We start from the raw sequence: 17,373 nt of genomic DNA, 5'->3' as shown, positions 1-17,373 counted from the left end.
CAAAAAGAAAACAATAACACAAAATTGACAGATTATGTCCATGTTACAGTTAACCCAACGTTAACATAAAAAAAAAAAATAAAAATAAAAAGCCATTAATAACTTCATAGTCTTGAAGGAGAAAATTGTCAGTGTTTATTATAAAGTTCTTTTTGGTTTATAGGGGGCTCCAGGTAAGCCAGGTGAGCGAGGTCCCAAGGGTCTAATGGGAGCTTGGGGACATGAAGGGCTACGTGGAGAGAAGGGCAGGAGAGGAGCAGAGGGATCATATGGCCCGGAGGGGCCCAAAGGAGACCAAGTTAGTGTTTATGTCCATGTTGTGTGCACATGTTGCATTGATTTAAAATGCGGGTGCGACATGCCATTACAGCTGAGCATTAATATTATCATATATTATAATGCATTATTAGAATTATTCAAAATGAGGGATTGGCAGTGACAGACAAAAAAAAAGAGGCGGCGTTGGCTGTGTGTGGATCGCACATTTTAACCCTAAAAAAAGGCCAGATGCTAATATTTATTTTTACATTTCAGGGGGAGACTGGTGCTCCTGGTTTCACTGGTCATAGTGGTTCACCCGTGAGTAAACTACTGTTTCTGTAGATTTACCTGCAAATGAGAAAAAAGACAACACACACTGACAATATTAATTGCCTGTTGGGCTGACATGCATCTCACTGATTTTTCCACAAATTCTTAAGGGAATTTAGAAATATACTTTTGATTACTGTTTTAGAAACTCTTCCATTTTTAAATATGTCATGTTATGTTCTCAGGTATGTAACAGCCCAGTTTATACATTCAAGATTGAATATTGAAGAATCCACTTTAAATGGTGCAGTGGTGTGAGGCATGTGTTTGCTATGCCCTCTAGTGGACAAATATAAGGCACACTTTAGATGTTAGACTGGTTGTCTTCATAGATTTAGGAAGCTGCCTCTTCACTACTCAAATGTTTGTGTTTAAAAAAACAAAACAAGTTAGTCATCTTAATCACCTTATAATAAAAGCTTTTAATGCAGTAAAGCACATTTCTTTATGGTTCCCAGTTAAAGTGAGGAAGGTCACAACTGTCACTTCTATCTGCACCCTGCAATTGTACCTCAACACAACTGCCATATATTCTTCAGGGCCACCCTGGAGCAGGCGGCGAGCCTGGTTTGCCAGGATTGGATGGCTGTAATGGGACAAGGGGTCATCCAGGATCCCCTGGGTTTCCTGGTTTGGATGGTCTACATGGACCACCGGTGAGTAAAACCCCTGTTCTGATGTTTCAGTCATTCAGTCGAGGCTGAGACCTTCATATGTTCCTCCAGTTTCTTCACTAGCCATTGGCCGGGACCTATGGGGTCTACAAGAGTTACGCACCAGTTGAAGGAGTTATTAGGTTGAAACATCCAGCGTGCCAGCGTTCAGTGGAAATGCAGGCAGCAGTGTGACGTTCCAATAGGGCTGAAGGTTATAGAGATTTGGATGGTTGTTACACATGTAAATCAGAAGCCTGAATTTGTGCCCTGTCTCTAACTAGCAGGCAGCTTATACAAGCATTCAATCATGATGATCTTTCCCTAATAATTGGCAGTTGTCCAATACAGCACATGCAGTACGCACACTTTGTATACAGAAAATGTATACAAGTAAACATCGGCACCAAATGTTTATAAACATTCTGACTGCATTTTACTCAAGGTTGTGCTACTTTGTCCTACGTACGTTTTATTAGAGACTACTGTTTTGTGAATACGATATATAAATATCTGCTCCTTTAATTCTATTACTATTCTAATGTGTCTAATGTGAACCTTTACTCTGGCGTCTCGTCAGGGATTAACTGGACCGAAAGGAATTAAAGGTGAACCTTTGTATGGTGCTGTTCTTCCTGGACATCCTGTAAGTTGGCCCACACTGGGGACATTCATATTGTTACAGGATTGACTTTAAAAAAAAGTCAAAACCCCTTTCTGTTTGTGTTGATTATTTATAATATACCATATCTATATTAATCTTATCTTCATTTTTCATCTTTTGTGTTTCACTTTCCAGGGGGACCGTGGGAGAGATGGAAAGCATAGTTTGCCAGTATGTTTGCTTTTCTTACTTTGACACTAAAGCAGTATTTCTTATTGATATTCTGCCATTAAATGAAGCAGGCATCATATGTTTTAAATCCTCCTCTCTTGTATTTGTAGCTACATTGACTCAACGTAATATTTATTGTCTTTAATATATGATTGTGTGATATTTTTTTCAACTCAGGGAAGACCTGGAGACATTGGACCTAAAGGACACATTGGCCCTCAAGGCCTCCCTGGACTTGAAGTAAAACAGTTCTTACGTTTGCGCCTACAGTATACTACCATATGCTAGTGTCTATTACTGTACGTGCAAGTGAGATGTAAGTGTGTGTGTGATTCTATTTAGGGCTTGAAAGGAGCTAAAGGGCTGAGAGGACGACCAGTGAGTCAACTGCTTCAAAAAAACATTCCCAGTGCATACTGTATCAGAAAATTATTTTTTTGCCAACACACATTCGTCTATTCAGAGTTAAACCCTTAATAAACTTTCGGTTGCTTACAGGGTGACCCTGGACAACCACTGCCAGGCGAGGCAGGTGACAACGTAAGAAACCAATTTGGCTCTTGACAGCTATGCACTGAAGTTTTGTGCTGTGTGTGTGTGTGCGTGTGCGCGCGCGTGTGTGTGCGTGTGCGCGCGCGTGTGTGTGTGTGTGTGTGTGTGTGTGTCTGTGTGTCTGTGTCTGTGATGGTTATGTGCATATGTTCAGTATGGACGCTCCAGTAAATGTATTAATCTCTTTAATTCTGTCTTCAGGGTGAACAGGGCCCTCCTGGTCTACAAGGACCAGAAGAAGTCATAGAATTTCCAACAATTCCCCTCAGACATCCACCCAAAGGTTACAAGGTGATGGCAAAGCCCTCATCTGTATTTAAATAAGACGGCTGATTTTAAACTCCTTGTCCTGACATATCCAATTTAATGCACGTCTTTCAGGATGTTTATGCCAACCCATTAATTAAAATCCATTGAAATAGCTTCATCATATTGTAGTGTAGTCTGATTTAAGAAGTTGCAAAACAAAGTTTGCTAATATTTTTTTCAATAATTTTGTCTTTTTTGCTTCTCAGGGAGACCAAGGGTTTCCTGGATCATGTGGACCAAAGGGCATAAGCGTAAGTCGTATTATGTCAGTTAGCTTAAAAGCGTGTATAAGAGCGGGAGGATATTACTTGATTTGCATGTTTTTTTTCTTAACAGGGTGGTAGAGGAGACTATGCTCCAGTATTTAAAGGAGAGCAAGGAATCCCGGGATTTCCTGGAGCTCGGGTAAGTGACCTCAATCAAACTGCACAGTAGTTGTAAACAAACGCATTCATAAAAACAAAATCATTTTTAGCGTATTGTTTCCATAGGGTTTTCCAGGACTTCCTGGAAGGACTGGACCAGTAGGACCTGAGGTACACCTGTCAAAATGATTATACCTTCTCTTATTTTACTGAACTTTGATATTTTTTCAAGTTACATACATGGATGTATTTTCAGGGTCTCTATGGAGAGACAGGACTTCCTGGTGTCATTGGAAGAACCGGGCCAAAAGTGAGTTTGTTTTAAACATCAAATGAATATGCATCTCAGAGGGAAACACGTAGCACTTACTTTTTTGCATCGATACTACAGCTCTTACAATTTGAGGTGTTCTGTAAATATACAAAGAAAATGAATAGAAACCATCTCTCCTTGTCCACTGCCCTCTGGTGGTTGCTCAGTGGCGCAGTTGCATTCATCAGTAATCCGTGGGTCACTCTTTTCACCTGTAGAAATAATTTGTGCATCAGTGCTGTTTTCTGTTTGTGACTATGGTTTCCATTTCTGTCCTTGCATCCAACAGGGTTACGCAGGATTTAATGGTCTCCCTGGTCCCTTACTCTTTCAAGATGGAAGTGATGCGAGAGGTGAGACCGCAGCAACTATCCAGTCATTGAGCCACGTTTGGCACAGATTTTTTTTTTTCTTGAATTAAAGTTTTTCAAGTTATTTTTACTGTCCAGTGGAGTGCTTACGCTCACACACTTGGGGTTGAAAGTTTGCTGTGAAATTATTTTTATTTCAGGTTTTGGTCAGCTCACAACAGATTAGAAAATAGCATTGAATGACTGAAAGGTGTGATCTACGGAGCCCGGGAGTGGCCATGGAGAGACAAAAAGTGTAAATTGTGCGCACAATAGATATAATCCAAATATGTCATCAATTAGTCAGACTGGCTGTGGTGGCTAAGCTAACAACAACCCCCGTAACTAAGGACAGCTGTAATGAAAGGGATGTAAAGGATTATTATTAGTTAAAGGCAATTATCGATGATATTGAGAGCTTGTGGATTATATCCTTGGCAATATGCTAACTTTGAGGATACTATTGACTTTATAGTTGGTCAACTGACACTTAAAGCAGGTGCAGTGCACTTCATGCTTAGAGGAGAAAGCCCATGGTGCTGTGCTGTATCTCTCTATATAAACTTATCTCGTGCGCATGAATTAATTATACAGTATTGTGCACACGATTTTAATTTGTTTTTGTTCTATGGCCACTTCCGTGCTCCGTTGTTATCTTCAGCAGTTGCTCCAACCACTTATGTAGCATGATTTACCTCTGCATTGCCTACTTGCATGTTTCCACCAGTCATATAGAGGTGTCTTAATCCTTTTTGTAGAATGTAACGTGAAATGAAATTTAGATTCACTGCTTTGCTTGGCTACAACTCAGACCCCCCCTTTAAGTTTGTAAATAATGACAATATACAACTAGTTAGTAGTTAATATGATAGTAAATAACCATAATTGCTGTATGAGAAAGACCAAGTATTTCTGAGTTGTTGTTTTTTCTTGTTTCAGGTGCTAAAGGTGACAGTGGGTATCCGGGAAACCCTGGACCCCTGGGGGAACCGGGGTTCATCGGCAGGCCTGGGCGTCCAGGCCAACCAGGGTCGTCAGGTCAGAGCTTAGCCTGTCTCAGTTCTTTAGATTTTAGGTTACTCCTGATATAATGTACTACATACTATATATTTATTTAGTACATATCATTAATATTCATATGCCAAGCCACAACCTGACAGCAATTCACAAAAGGTACTGCTGTGACAGTAAATAGAGTGCTATGAATGAAGGCCTTGACCCCAAATCTTTTTGTTCTCTCCACCATCAATAGTCTTTGTTTTCATAGTGGGAAACTGACTGGCTTGATCCTCCATTATTTTAAGTTTCACATCATCTCTCCCACCGTTTTAGAAGGTGCAGGTCTGCCTGGTCTACAAGGTACCCCCGGTCCCAAGGGTTACAAGGGAGAGCCAGGAACATATAACAACTATGAAATCAATCCTTTGCCGGGACCCAAGGGAACTAAAGGATTTAAAGGACTTAAAGGTGCCACAGGCCTCCCAGGTCCTCCAGGTATATCTCTCCTCATTACATGCCATAGACAGAAGCTTCTTATTTGTGTGAGTAAATCTTGCAAATATATTTATTTGAATAATTGTCAGCTTGTTTATGTTTACTTGAATGAGGACTTAACTTCTGGTTTGTGTGTCTGTGTGTGGGGATGGTATGGCACATGATCGGATCTGATTAGGATGTGGAGGTAATTAAAACATTTTTTGTGTCTGATCTCAAAAATAAACTGTTAATTTTTCACTCTAATTACTTGCAGAAATTTGTATTCACATTAATCAACATTTCTGGCTGGTTAATCCCACAGACCACGACTGTGAGCCTGGTTACCCAGGGGACCAAGGTGACTATGGAACCAAAGGATATCCTGGAAACAGAGGACTCAAAGGATTTAAAGGTGATCTGTGACTATTTGCATGCATTAATCACACAAATCAAGATTGTGTTTTTCTCTGTAACCATTGGTGCCGTGGAATCAGAATGGTAGAATTTTTTTTTATTCTGGATTAGATAGATGGATAGAGGCTGATATGTGTTTACTAATTCCTGTCAGTACTCTCGCTGTAGCATTTGGATCAACTGGATGCTTTTCAGAGAGTTACTGGGACATCCTGATGATAAGGATTTACAATAGTCCAGCCTTGAAGAACAAATACATGGAGTTTTCAGCATATGTCTGAGAAGGGATGTTCTTTATTTTTTCAATATTGCGCAGATTAAATAAGGCAGTCCTAATGACTTGCTTTATGAGATAAAGAACATATCCTTATCAAAAATGACTCTAAGGTTTCTCACAGTAGTCCTGAAGGCCAAGGCAAGTCGCTGGGGTGTTCGGGCAAAAAACAATAACTTTAATTTGTCTGAAGTAACTGGTCATCCAGGTCTTCATGACCTCAAGACAATGGAAAGTATATAGTGTTTCCTAATGATATTTCCCAAGGGAAACATATATGAGGTGAAAATGATCGGCCCGAGCACAGAACCCTGTGGAACTCCATGACTAACTTTTGTGTGTGTGGAAGTCATCCTTGAACTGAACAATCCGGAACTTGAATCTGATGAATATGACTTAAACCAGTCTAGTGCACTTCCTTCAATTCCAATGACCTGTTGCTGTCTCTGTGATAAAATGTTGTGATTTTTGAAAAGTGAGGACAATTGGCCAGTCTTCCTTTACTTCGGGAAAGACATTCAACAGGCTGTTTGAGGAATATGACTTGGTTTTAGGGTTAAGGTTACAATTATGTTAAGGTTATGGAAAGGATATGGTAAAGAATATATTAAGAAGATATTATTGCATGCCATTGAGGATCCTTACAAAGATAGGAGTGTGTGCATTTGAGTTTGTGTGTCAGAGACAAAGACAGATTTATAATGCTTCTTAAGAGGTGTATGAACAAGTGGGGGCAGATAAGAATGAGTTGTACAACAGAATGAGCTGTTTCTAAAGGTGTTGCATCATAGTCATAAATCTTTGCCAACCCTGTCTGCTATAGGTTGTGTAGGAGAATGTAAATGTGAGTCTGGGAAGGGGACTGTAGGGCCTCCTGGTCCACCTGGTTATCCAGGCCATCCAGGGTTACGTGGACCTAAAGGATTTAAGGGAGACTTTGGACTGAAAGGACATGATGGCCCAGAAGGACCACAAGTAAGTACAGCAGGACTTTTATAATTAAATATAATATCCTAAATTATGTCAAGTGTGTTCTTTGTAACAGCCACAGAAAGAAAGTTTTGTATTTGATTTAGTGTTTTCTTGCAGGGCTTTCAAGGAATTTCTGGTATAAAGGGATGGAAGGGTCAGAAAGGGGACTCTTATCTGGTAGATGTTAAAGGTAAGCACCTGTTAAAGCCTCACTTTTACTATACACAATATTATTATACAAGCAAAGTATTGTCTTTTAGATATATAAAATGCTTTGCAACATTGACTCGAGAAGGTTGAGGAAAATTCTAAGTCGATTATTATTTAATTTCTGGAGTTCAGCAAACACTACAGTTAGACAACTAGTGCACACTGTATACTGCACAGACTGCTCAGTAAAATAGCAGACTCAAAACATAACCTCTGGTTGTCTGTTTGTGAATATGTCAAGTAAGAAAGCAAAGATCCCTGTTTTATGCATATTTGTAAGAATGGTTCTTAAACGCCTAGCATATATGGTTTATTTTTGTTGTTGGAAGGTGCTAAGGGTGACCGAGGAGTCCCTGGATATTCTGGTCCTCTTGGAGAAATTGGTAGGCCTGGACAGGATGGCCCCAGGGGTCCTGTGGGAGACCCTGGACCACCGGTAAGTGTGTACATATTTTTAACTCTGTAAATGTAATTTATGGAACAAATAAGATTATTCATATTTCCATTGTACCTTGTTAATTACACTGCACATGTAAAAATCGTACACTTCACACTTTTGGTTCTACACTAATGATATGAAGTGATGTTTTCGCAGGGTACTGGATATGTAGGATTACTTGGTCCCAAAGGTTACCCAGGTGTTGCTGGACCCAAAGGATTTACAGGGGCTGTAGGTCTCCCAAGTCCTGGTCTTCCAGGACCCACGGGGGCACCTGGACCTAAAGGAAATCAGGGATTTCCTGGCACACCAGGAATTCCTGGACGGCCGGGACCTAATGGTCAGATCTCGGTGCTAATACACCTTTCCTATATTATGGGAGGTGTCATGGGATTAAAAATCTAACTCTATTTGTGTCACCAGGTGAACCAGAGAAATGTTGTGTTGAAGATGAGATTGGCCCACCTGGTCCTAAGGGTGATCCAGGTTCACCAGGTAAGTCCTAAAGGTGATACACATTATTTCTTAAAAAGTTATCAATGCTTCCTGTCACTGTACAAATTTTGTCTAAAGGCGATTGGCACATTGTTGGTCAATCCAACTGTTATGTCTATTGCCCTGGCATTTTTAAAGTTGACATGGTGTTTTTCCATGTAGCAATTCAACTTTAATATTTAATTGGGCCATTGCAGGGATTCCAGGTGGGCCAGGAAGAGATGGTTCCAATGGAGCTCCTGGATACATAGGCCCTAAAGGCATGAAAGGAGATGATGGTGTAACTGGACCGACTGGACTGCCAGGTAATGGCTCTAATATTGACAAATACGAAAATAGAATTGCTCAAAATATTTGTTTGTATGCTTATACTGAATGCTGTATGCTGAACAAACTATTATCCATATTGGATAATCCTGACCACCCTCTCCACCACCTGCTGCAGGGACAGCGGAGCACATTCTCCAAAAGACTCCTTCCGCTCCGCTGTCACAAGGACAGATACAGGAGATCATTCCTGCCGACCACAATAAGACTGTACAATAACTCACCTCTGGCAAAATCCATCACACAACAATAACACTGTTGTCTGTGTTTCTTGGTTGTTTGTATATAATATATATAGATATATACTGTACTGTATATACTGTATATACTGTGCATTTTATATTTTATATTTTTTATTGCTATTTTACTGTTATTTTATTGCTTTCTATTATTCTATTATTATCTTATTGCTTCCTGTATGCTGCTGTAGCGAAAAAAAAATTCCCCTCGGGGATTAATAAAGTAACTACCTAACCTAACCTAACCTATAGGTCTCTGTTATTTGTAAAAGGGCCTCCAGGTTTAAACGGGGATCCAGGTGACCCAGGTCCCAATGGAATTAGTTTGGCTGGCCCTCCAGGCCTTCCAGGGATACTCGGACTCCCAGGCAAGAAGGGTGCCCCAGGAGAAGACCTTGCTGCCAGGCCAGGTGATACTGGCCCACCTGGTATACGTGGGGCTGTAGGGAAAGGAGGACCCCCTGGAATTTCTGGAAACCCAGGATCACCAGGTAAGATTAATTTCTATGTACGTGAACACAAACAAACCTTCGGTAATTTAGATTGTAGTTAATGTGGCCTGTATCACAGGGAAAAAAAAAAAATCCCCCCTTCAACTTCCCATTATTTCTGTACATTCAGACTGGTTGACCATCGATATCTCTAAATTACAGGAATACCAGGCCAACCTGGACGACCAGGACCTAAAGGAGAGCCAGGGGCCTTTGGTGACCCTGGCGCCACTGGTCCTCCAGGCCCACGCTGTACTGAATTTGATGTGACAGGTCTACCAGGCCCTCAAGGACGTCAGGGAGACCCTGGACTGAGGGGAAAACCAGGTGAGTACACACAGCAGCAGTAATGGATGTGATGCTGTCACTCTGAATATGACTTAGAAATGTTGTCATGATAGATAGTGTATAGTAATGCATAAGAGTGGATTTTGTTGGTGGCCACCATCTAACTATGCATATTTGTCTCACTGAATTTTATAATATTGCATAGGTTACTTTGGTCAGAAGGGTTCAAAGGGAGATATTGGTCGACCTGGACATGGAAGAACGGGTCCACAAGGTTTTCCTGGTCCTCCTGGTAGGCCAGGCCCAGCTGGACCAAGTGGCCCCTCTGGCCCCCCTGGAGATCCGGGAACTGATGGCTGGCCAGGACGGAAAGGTCAATCAACGGCCTGCTTTGATACGAATCTTCTTACTTGACCATTTGAAACCGTATAAACTCTTTCTAGTTTAAAGTCTAACAGGTGCTTCCATTGTAGTCCAGTCAGTTTGGCCCAAAACTGCATTTCCTATTTCATTCACACAGGAGCTAGTTGACCGTGAGCATGCTTTCATTAAATCTGTCAGCTGCACCTGCACCTCTCTACACTATTAAAATTATTCTGACCTGATTAAAACAAGACTTTCCTTTCCGTATATGTAGGTGAAGGGGGTTTCCCTGGCAAACCTGGTGCCAGAGGTAGACCAGGTCCCCCTGGACGTCCAGGACCTGAAGGCAAACAGGGAGAGAGAGGTTTCAATGGTGGCACAGGTTTCCCAGGAGATCCAGGACTGCGTGGTAAAAAAGGTAAGTCTGTGTATATGTAAAATGTTTCTGATAGCTAAACTCACCCTTGCAAGCAGAAAATTACCGCATTTTGAAAAGCCCTGTACCTGTACTCAATCTTCAGATACAAGATAAATGTATGGTTACCACAACACAGTACATTCTGTGTGGGCATATTACAGTTTAAGGATTATTCAGAGATTTGTTGTAATATGCAAAACACTCGACTTAACCAACATTTTTGCCTCAAATTGTGGTGTGACGCCACCATTAAGAACCTAAAACTAAAAGTAAAAATATATTGTAATTGAGATCCACTTGACCAGGTTGCTCACCGCACTTTTTAAACAGCTAGTATAAAGGCAACAGGAGTGGCTGATCAGCTACAATGATGAATTAGCAAAGCAACATGCTTTTTTGTTTATGTTATTGTATTTCACTTTGTGTACTTTATTCATCAGAAACAGCAAGAATTTCATCTCTGTGGTCTGTCCAGGTTTAATGGGAACCCCAGGACCACCAGGACCAACAACGTTGGTGACCAAAATAAAAGGCACAAAAGGAAGTTGGGGAGTGCCAGGGCCACCAGGCCAGCTGGGATATCAAGGCAACGGAGCTTTAACTTCTACATCTTTAAAACCAAAACAAAATGTTTTAATTAGTTTCACTAAAAAGACACATTATAGATTGCTATTGACATTGTAGGATGACAATCTTTAAAAAAAAAATCCCATACAGGGCCAAAAGGCGCAAGGGGAACACCAGGTGATTCAGGGCCTGATGGATGGCGTGGTCCACCAGGATATAAGGGTGTCAGTGGTACTCCAGGCAGGACAGGAATACCAGGACCTCCTGGGCCCCCTGGAATTAAAGGTTTCTTTGGTCCAAAGGGAAATCCTGGGCATGATGGAGATCGGGTACACACTGAACTTAATTTGTTGTCATTATATGTTAGTGACAGCTGCCTCTTATTATCTGTTCAGATTATACCTAGAAGCCCTAAAACCTGCTGCCAATTGCATCACATTTCTTAAATGACCAAATCATGTAATTACACTTTATTAAAATGACACACAAAATGTGTGAAAAGCGACATAATTTCTGATCATTCCAGTTGTCTGTAATGCACAGCCATTCGCTTCCATGTTTGTCCGCTTTTCTGATGACTCAATCGTGGATTAAGTTTTGACTAGCTCTGGATGGTATATGTCATCTTGCCTACACTTGAATGTGGCTTTATGTGTACATTTAGGGGGCGGCACAGTGGTGCAGTGGTTAGCATTGTCACCTCACAGCAAAAAGGTTTCGGGTTCAATTCCAGGCCTTTCTGTGTGGAGTTTGCATGTTCTCCTCTGTGCCTGCGTGGGTTCCCTCCGGGTACCCCGGCTTCCCCCCACCGTCCAAAAAACATGTGTCTCAGGTTAATTGGTGGTTCTACAAATTGCCCTTAGGTGTGAATGAGCACACTTTGTTCTTTGTTTTCATCTGTCTATAAGTGTTGGCCCTGTGATAGACTGGCGACCTGTCCAGGGTGTACCATGCCTTTGCACAAAGTGAGCTGGGATAGACTCTTGCCCCTCCCCCCCGTGACCCTGTTCACGATAACGCAGGTATAGATAATGGATGGATGTACAGGATAGGTGTTAAATCATTTGAATGTGTTAATGTATGCTATAGGGAGATCCAGGGCCCATGGGAGATGTGGGTATCCCAGGGGTACCAGGATTTCCCGGCGCCAAGGGTAAGTCATAAGATACGGTAATGTTCTTTTGTTTTACTGGAATTTATAGCGAGTTGCATTTTGTTAAGAATAATTGCTTTTTTCAAGAGGATGTAAATTCACAGCAGCTTGGATAACAGACAATTTTATCTGTTTACTCAAAAACAAGATAAATTGTTATTATAAATTGGAATACAATTGAGTATACATATAAAGATCACTGTCATCAGGCTTTATTCATTATGTTGGACGGAACCTCTGCAAATCTGTTCCAGGTGATCATGGACAGTTTTATGGACAACCTGGTCCACCAGGACCCAAAGGATTGCCTGGGGAGGACGGCTCCATAGGTGAGTTAAGAAAATGACACAATATTTCTTCAAATGATTGAGGACGGACTAGAGTATGTTGTCTTGCAGGAGATTTGTATATTTCCTTGTCTACATACAGTGAATTGACATACCACTAGAAATACATTTATAATCATTTTCTCAAGCACCTAGAGGGCTCCCGGGAGATCCTGGTGACGCGGGACCCAGGGGTGGGCCAGGGTACCCTGGAGAAAAAGGCATTCACGGGCAATCAGGAGGACTAGGAGGACCAGGTGATTTTTAGTAAAGGTTTGGATCTGAAAACTAATGCATTGCAGCAGTACTGTGGATGAACGGATGCTGCTGATGCTGATGCTCACCTCTGAACCATCACATGCTGACTCACCATCAGATTCAGGAGAATAATAACAACTTGCACCCTCTTCTGAGTTGTCAAACTCTTCAGAAAGAAATAAAATGCTCTGTGCATGGTAACATTATTATTTATTCTTATGTAAAATGCCTTAAAGCTCTCTTCTGTTGACATACATTAAATATGTAGAGTTGTTCAATGGCCATAAATCAGCTTTAATTTTCCACAATCTTAAAATTAAGAATTTTGATCTGTATATTTGCTCATCTGACCTCAAAACAGGGATTCCCCTCTTAAATGTTACAGTTCTGTTTATTCCCCCGAGTAATTCAAATGTTGTGCTTTATGTAAACATGTTGAGGTCTTTGATGTATGTATGTGTATCAACAGGCTACCCTGGGCCTCCTGGCCCACAGGGTCTTCCAGGTCCTCCAGGTCCTCCAGGTGGTCATGGAGGTTTGGGACCACCAGGCCCACCAGGCCCGTATGGGTCTCCAGGTACTAACTATTGTCCATTGTTTCTCCCATCATGGCATTGGCAGGGCACATACACATTAAGTGTATGTTATTTATATTGGCTGGTAATGGGTGTCACCTCGTTTGATTGCTGTATCAAAGTGGCCAACAAAGAAGTCAAATTTTTGAAGACATGTAGAAAAACGGCAAACATTTCCTGCAAAAAAAAAAAAAAAAATCTTGTGATACCTGGTGAAAATGATGATGATTTTGAGTGTTAAAAGCATCCAGAGATATAATTCTTGTGTTGTATTGTGATTTTATGTTAGGCCCTCTTGGACCACCAGGTCTGAATGGACTGCATGGGCTTGGCGGTCCAAAAGGGATAAAGGGAACAAATGGTAAGAGGGATAAAACCTTGTACCACTGGCATTCATTTTTGTTTATATAGGATAGAGTAAATTTGTCTGCTTGGGAAATAGCCTTAAATAGGAAGGCAGAAGTTTAGTATCAACTGCACCTTGTAAAAAAAATCGTATTGTTAACTGAAATCGTACTAAAAAGCGTTATTGTTACTCGTGTCATTACATCAACTCAGTACATGAGTAAATGTAAGCACATGCTACGATGTAATACTGTTATATATGTACTCAATTATAATCAAGGCAAAGGTTATCCTGGCCCTCCGGGACCAGACGGTTATCCTGGAGACAAAGGTCTCAGGGGCCCCCCAGGACTTCCCGGGCCCATTTTTCCTGGCCCTAAAGGCGCAAGGGGCCTACCTGGCGACACAGGTATTGCATCTGTTATTATCAATAATATCTTTACTGCACTTGTATATAATGAACAATATGCATTTAAGTAAATAAATACTGATTTAAATACACGTTGTGTCACATGGGTGTACACTTTTCAAAGGTTACAGTAAAGCTTATTTTAAAGGTTTAGTGAGTGGGATTTAAGGGGATATATTAACAGAAATGGAATATGATGTTCATAGTTTTGTTTTCATTAGTGTATAATCACCTGAAACTAAGAATCATTTAATGAGCCCTTCATATCTACAAAATGAGGTGGTCCCCTTCCATGGAGCACCCCATGTTGCACCGCCATGTTTCTACGGTAGCCCAGAACAGACGAACCAAAAGCAGGCTCTAGAGAGGGTGTTTTGCATATTTTGGGAGTGTGGCAGCCACGTAGACTCTCTCACATGCTTGGAAGGGATGTTCAGTTGGTTGCAATCTGCAACCTCACCACTAGATGCCACTAAATCCTACATACCGCTCCTTAGTTAATAACTCCAAGTTATTGTCTCTTCACAGTCTAAGTCAATTTCTTGTCTGACACGTCACTTAGATTGTAGTGTTTTTGCTCTCATTTCCTGCACTCTTTGCTGTTTTCATCTCCATTTATTGAGTTTGGTTTTGAATTTCATCTATTAGGTCCCCCAGGTTTTCCAGGTGATCCTGGTGTCCCTGGCAACGAATGCCAAACACCTTCGCCAGGACGCTACGGAGATCCAGGATATGAAGGACCTCCAGGACCCTCTGGTGTGTGTGTGTGCATACTCATGTTATTTTGTTTGTCTGTTTTGTTCTCCATCCTTATGTGGCCATATGTAGTACAGAACCTTGTGTGGATTTTTTTTGTGTGCATGTTACTGTAGATATGTCGCCATTTTATGTATTTGTCCATATTTGAGATTTTGTATAATTTTTTTAGGACCTGTTGGACCGCCTGGGGCACCAGGCGGCATCATCTTTTCAAAAGGAGACCCGGGGCCAAATGGCGTCCCCGGGTTACCAGGTCATAGGGGAAATAAAGGCCTCCCCGGACGCCCCGGACCTGACAACCACCAAGGGCGTCCAGGACCAAAAGGTACCTTTCAGTCCAAAACTGATGCCACCGGTATTGTAACAGTGCTGCAATTCACTTAAACACACTCTAAATGGGACTGCACTTTGACAGGTGAAATGGGGCCTGCTGGTCCACATGGTCCTTGGGGACCCAAAGGTCAGAGAGGTTTCCCTGGGAATCAAGGCCGCAAGGGAGATACTGGCCCAGATGGGAATCCGGGTGAGTGGCAGTGTAGCTAAAAAATGGAAAGATACACATATACTGGCCTACGTTTTCTTGTTTCACTTTCATGATTTTACAATTTAATCAAGACTACTGAAATGACATGACAAGGGCTCCTACTCTAAATCTGGTAATCAATGTATTGTGTTCTTTCTAGGTCTCAAAGGTGTCCGTGGTGAGACCATCTATACAACACCAGATTTTCCTCCCCCCGGACCCGCAGGACCACCTGGTTCCCCAGGATCTGATGGAGTCCCAGGTGACGGTGGTCATCGTGGGCCTCCAGGACGTAAAGGTAAGCGAACCTAATGTTCTCTTTGTGCAGTAATATGTGCAAGTTTTTGCTCCGTGTCTGTACAAAGCCGTGTTTTGTGTTTGTTTTTATTTTCCTCAGTTTCCTGTGCAGGTCTTTGTGTATATAAAATACTTCTTTGTTTTTGTCTGTGTGTTCCAGGAGGGAAGGGTCCCGCAGGATCTGTGGGCCTTCCTGGCAGACCAGGTCCTCCTGGTCGTAATGGTCCAGATGGAGAGCCTGGAGAATTTGGTCAGACAGGATTTACTGGGCCTCAAGGTGAATAATCAGACCTCAATCTTTGCTCTGTTTAATGTATTGGCCAGAAGGCCAACATACAAGACATCTGGTAAATACAAGAAACTTCCCAGACTGATAACTGCCAGTTTCCTTAGATAAGATGCTGAGTTTATGTCGATCTAGATCAAATCTTGGACATTCACTCAGGGCTACAGACATAATGTGGATATTTCATATCTCTTCCTCACTTGTATCCTCCTTTCATGTCACCCACTTGCTTTTGTTCAACCTCTCCATCTTCCAGGTAACCCCGGTCTCGTCGGTGATCAAGGCCCGCCGGGCAATAGGGAGGGATTGAGGTCCGGCTTCCTTTTGGTTATCCACAGCCAGTCAGTTCAGGTGCCACAGTGCCCTGCAGGCAGAAGGCAGCTTTGGGTGGGTTACAGTCTTATTTACCTGGAGGGACAAGAGAAGGCTCACACACAAGATCTGGGTAAGTGTCTGTATAAAGTGTTCATTTTGCTGTCATTTTGAAATTAGTTTGGTAACTTCAAGGTTTTGGAGAAGGTTTCTCTCTCTTTTACCATCTCTGTCTTCTTTTACCTCCTCTCATTGTAGGCCAGCCGGGCTCCTGCCTCCCTGTTTTCTCCACCATGCCGTTCTCTTACTGCAACAAAGCTGCCTGTCACTATTCCAGTCGCAATGACAAATCTTACTGGCTTTCCACCACGGCTCCCATACCCATGATGCCGCTCTTTGGCTTGGAAATTAGAGACCACATCAGCCGCTGTGTGGTGTGCGAGACATTTTCACCTGCAGTGGCTTTTCACAGCCAGGACTGTGCAGTCCCTGCATGCCCACCCGGCTGGCGGAGTTTATGGACGGGGTACTCTTTCCTCCTGGTGAGTGTGATCAAAAGCCTATTTGTATAAAAAAAAAAAAAAATGAAAAGAAAAGATCCATCAACTCTTGACTCATTGTGTACCTGCTGCCATCTTGTTTTCAGCACACGGGGGCAGGTGATGAGGGTGGGGGCCAATCACTGAGTTCTTCTGGTAGCTGTCTCAAGGATTTCCGAACTCATCCCTTCATTGAGTGCCAAGGTGTGCGGGGTTCCTGTCACTACTTTGCCAACCTATACAGCTTTTGGCTGACTACTGTGAGTCAGACAGAGCAGTTTATCGCCACAAGGCCTGGCACCATCAAAGCAGCCGACCAACAGCGACGTAAGTCCAGCCAGTGCAATGTCTGCCTCAGAGAACAATAAAGTACCTCTTGTCTCTTTTAGTTGAAATTTGAATTAATGTTTAACGTTAACGTTTTAAGACAGTCAATTTAAAAAAAAAAAAAAAAAAAAAAAAATCTTACACAGGTTTATATTTGATCATCTTTGATGATCTGTCATTATTTTCAATGAGGTGCTATTTTTAATGATAAAATAGCACATCCTGGTAGATTATCACATGCTGTAAATTAAGATTTTATTCTGTTAACATTTTACATGCTACTGTGGAAATATTCATCCAAGTTGTGTTCCTTCTCAATTAAA

The 17,373-nt window shown here is 41.8% G+C and overlaps 1 protein-coding gene across 1 annotated transcript in view; it reads left to right on the top strand.

Annotated features, from left to right (window-relative positions):
* LOC138203238 (collagen alpha-4(IV) chain-like) overlaps positions 1 to 17,357 on the top strand; it is a 25,783-nt gene extending 8,426 nt beyond the window's left edge. The window contains exons 5-47 of the mRNA XM_069157989.1: positions 164 to 298; positions 535 to 579; positions 1,131 to 1,247; positions 1,825 to 1,890; positions 2,044 to 2,079; positions 2,257 to 2,319; positions 2,422 to 2,457; positions 2,578 to 2,619; positions 2,833 to 2,922; positions 3,147 to 3,191; positions 3,277 to 3,345; positions 3,432 to 3,476; positions 3,562 to 3,615; positions 3,908 to 3,971; positions 4,908 to 5,006; positions 5,301 to 5,462; positions 5,767 to 5,856; positions 6,956 to 7,107; positions 7,222 to 7,294; positions 7,644 to 7,750; positions 7,910 to 8,093; positions 8,177 to 8,248; positions 8,446 to 8,553; positions 9,087 to 9,305; positions 9,468 to 9,632; positions 9,799 to 9,966; positions 10,231 to 10,374; positions 10,850 to 10,960; positions 11,092 to 11,270; positions 12,031 to 12,094; positions 12,349 to 12,423; positions 12,570 to 12,677; positions 13,148 to 13,255; positions 13,543 to 13,614; positions 13,879 to 14,007; positions 14,656 to 14,763; positions 14,936 to 15,091; positions 15,182 to 15,289; positions 15,450 to 15,587; positions 15,747 to 15,863; positions 16,129 to 16,317; positions 16,443 to 16,726; positions 16,831 to 17,357. Coding sequence (XP_069014090.1) covers positions 164 to 298; positions 535 to 579; positions 1,131 to 1,247; positions 1,825 to 1,890; positions 2,044 to 2,079; positions 2,257 to 2,319; positions 2,422 to 2,457; positions 2,578 to 2,619; positions 2,833 to 2,922; positions 3,147 to 3,191; positions 3,277 to 3,345; positions 3,432 to 3,476; positions 3,562 to 3,615; positions 3,908 to 3,971; positions 4,908 to 5,006; positions 5,301 to 5,462; positions 5,767 to 5,856; positions 6,956 to 7,107; positions 7,222 to 7,294; positions 7,644 to 7,750; positions 7,910 to 8,093; positions 8,177 to 8,248; positions 8,446 to 8,553; positions 9,087 to 9,305; positions 9,468 to 9,632; positions 9,799 to 9,966; positions 10,231 to 10,374; positions 10,850 to 10,960; positions 11,092 to 11,270; positions 12,031 to 12,094; positions 12,349 to 12,423; positions 12,570 to 12,677; positions 13,148 to 13,255; positions 13,543 to 13,614; positions 13,879 to 14,007; positions 14,656 to 14,763; positions 14,936 to 15,091; positions 15,182 to 15,289; positions 15,450 to 15,587; positions 15,747 to 15,863; positions 16,129 to 16,317; positions 16,443 to 16,726; positions 16,831 to 17,091 — 4,857 coding nt within the window. The 3' untranslated portion in view covers positions 17,092 to 17,357. The remainder of the gene's footprint in view (positions 1 to 163; positions 299 to 534; positions 580 to 1,130; positions 1,248 to 1,824; positions 1,891 to 2,043; positions 2,080 to 2,256; positions 2,320 to 2,421; positions 2,458 to 2,577; positions 2,620 to 2,832; positions 2,923 to 3,146; positions 3,192 to 3,276; positions 3,346 to 3,431; positions 3,477 to 3,561; positions 3,616 to 3,907; positions 3,972 to 4,907; positions 5,007 to 5,300; positions 5,463 to 5,766; positions 5,857 to 6,955; positions 7,108 to 7,221; positions 7,295 to 7,643; positions 7,751 to 7,909; positions 8,094 to 8,176; positions 8,249 to 8,445; positions 8,554 to 9,086; positions 9,306 to 9,467; positions 9,633 to 9,798; positions 9,967 to 10,230; positions 10,375 to 10,849; positions 10,961 to 11,091; positions 11,271 to 12,030; positions 12,095 to 12,348; positions 12,424 to 12,569; positions 12,678 to 13,147; positions 13,256 to 13,542; positions 13,615 to 13,878; positions 14,008 to 14,655; positions 14,764 to 14,935; positions 15,092 to 15,181; positions 15,290 to 15,449; positions 15,588 to 15,746; positions 15,864 to 16,128; positions 16,318 to 16,442; positions 16,727 to 16,830) is intronic.
* The last annotated feature ends 16 nt before the right edge of the window (positions 17,358 to 17,373 follow it).

Source organism: Embiotoca jacksoni, unplaced genomic scaffold (genome assembly GCF_022577435.1).
Source record: "Embiotoca jacksoni isolate LCO1_2020_lvr unplaced genomic scaffold, fEmbJac1.0.p SCAF_22, whole genome shotgun sequence".
NCBI lineage: Eukaryota > Metazoa > Chordata > Actinopteri > Embiotocidae > Embiotoca > Embiotoca jacksoni.
Note: the sequence above shows the minus strand (reverse complement) of the source record. Positions and strands in the feature narration are given on the sequence as shown.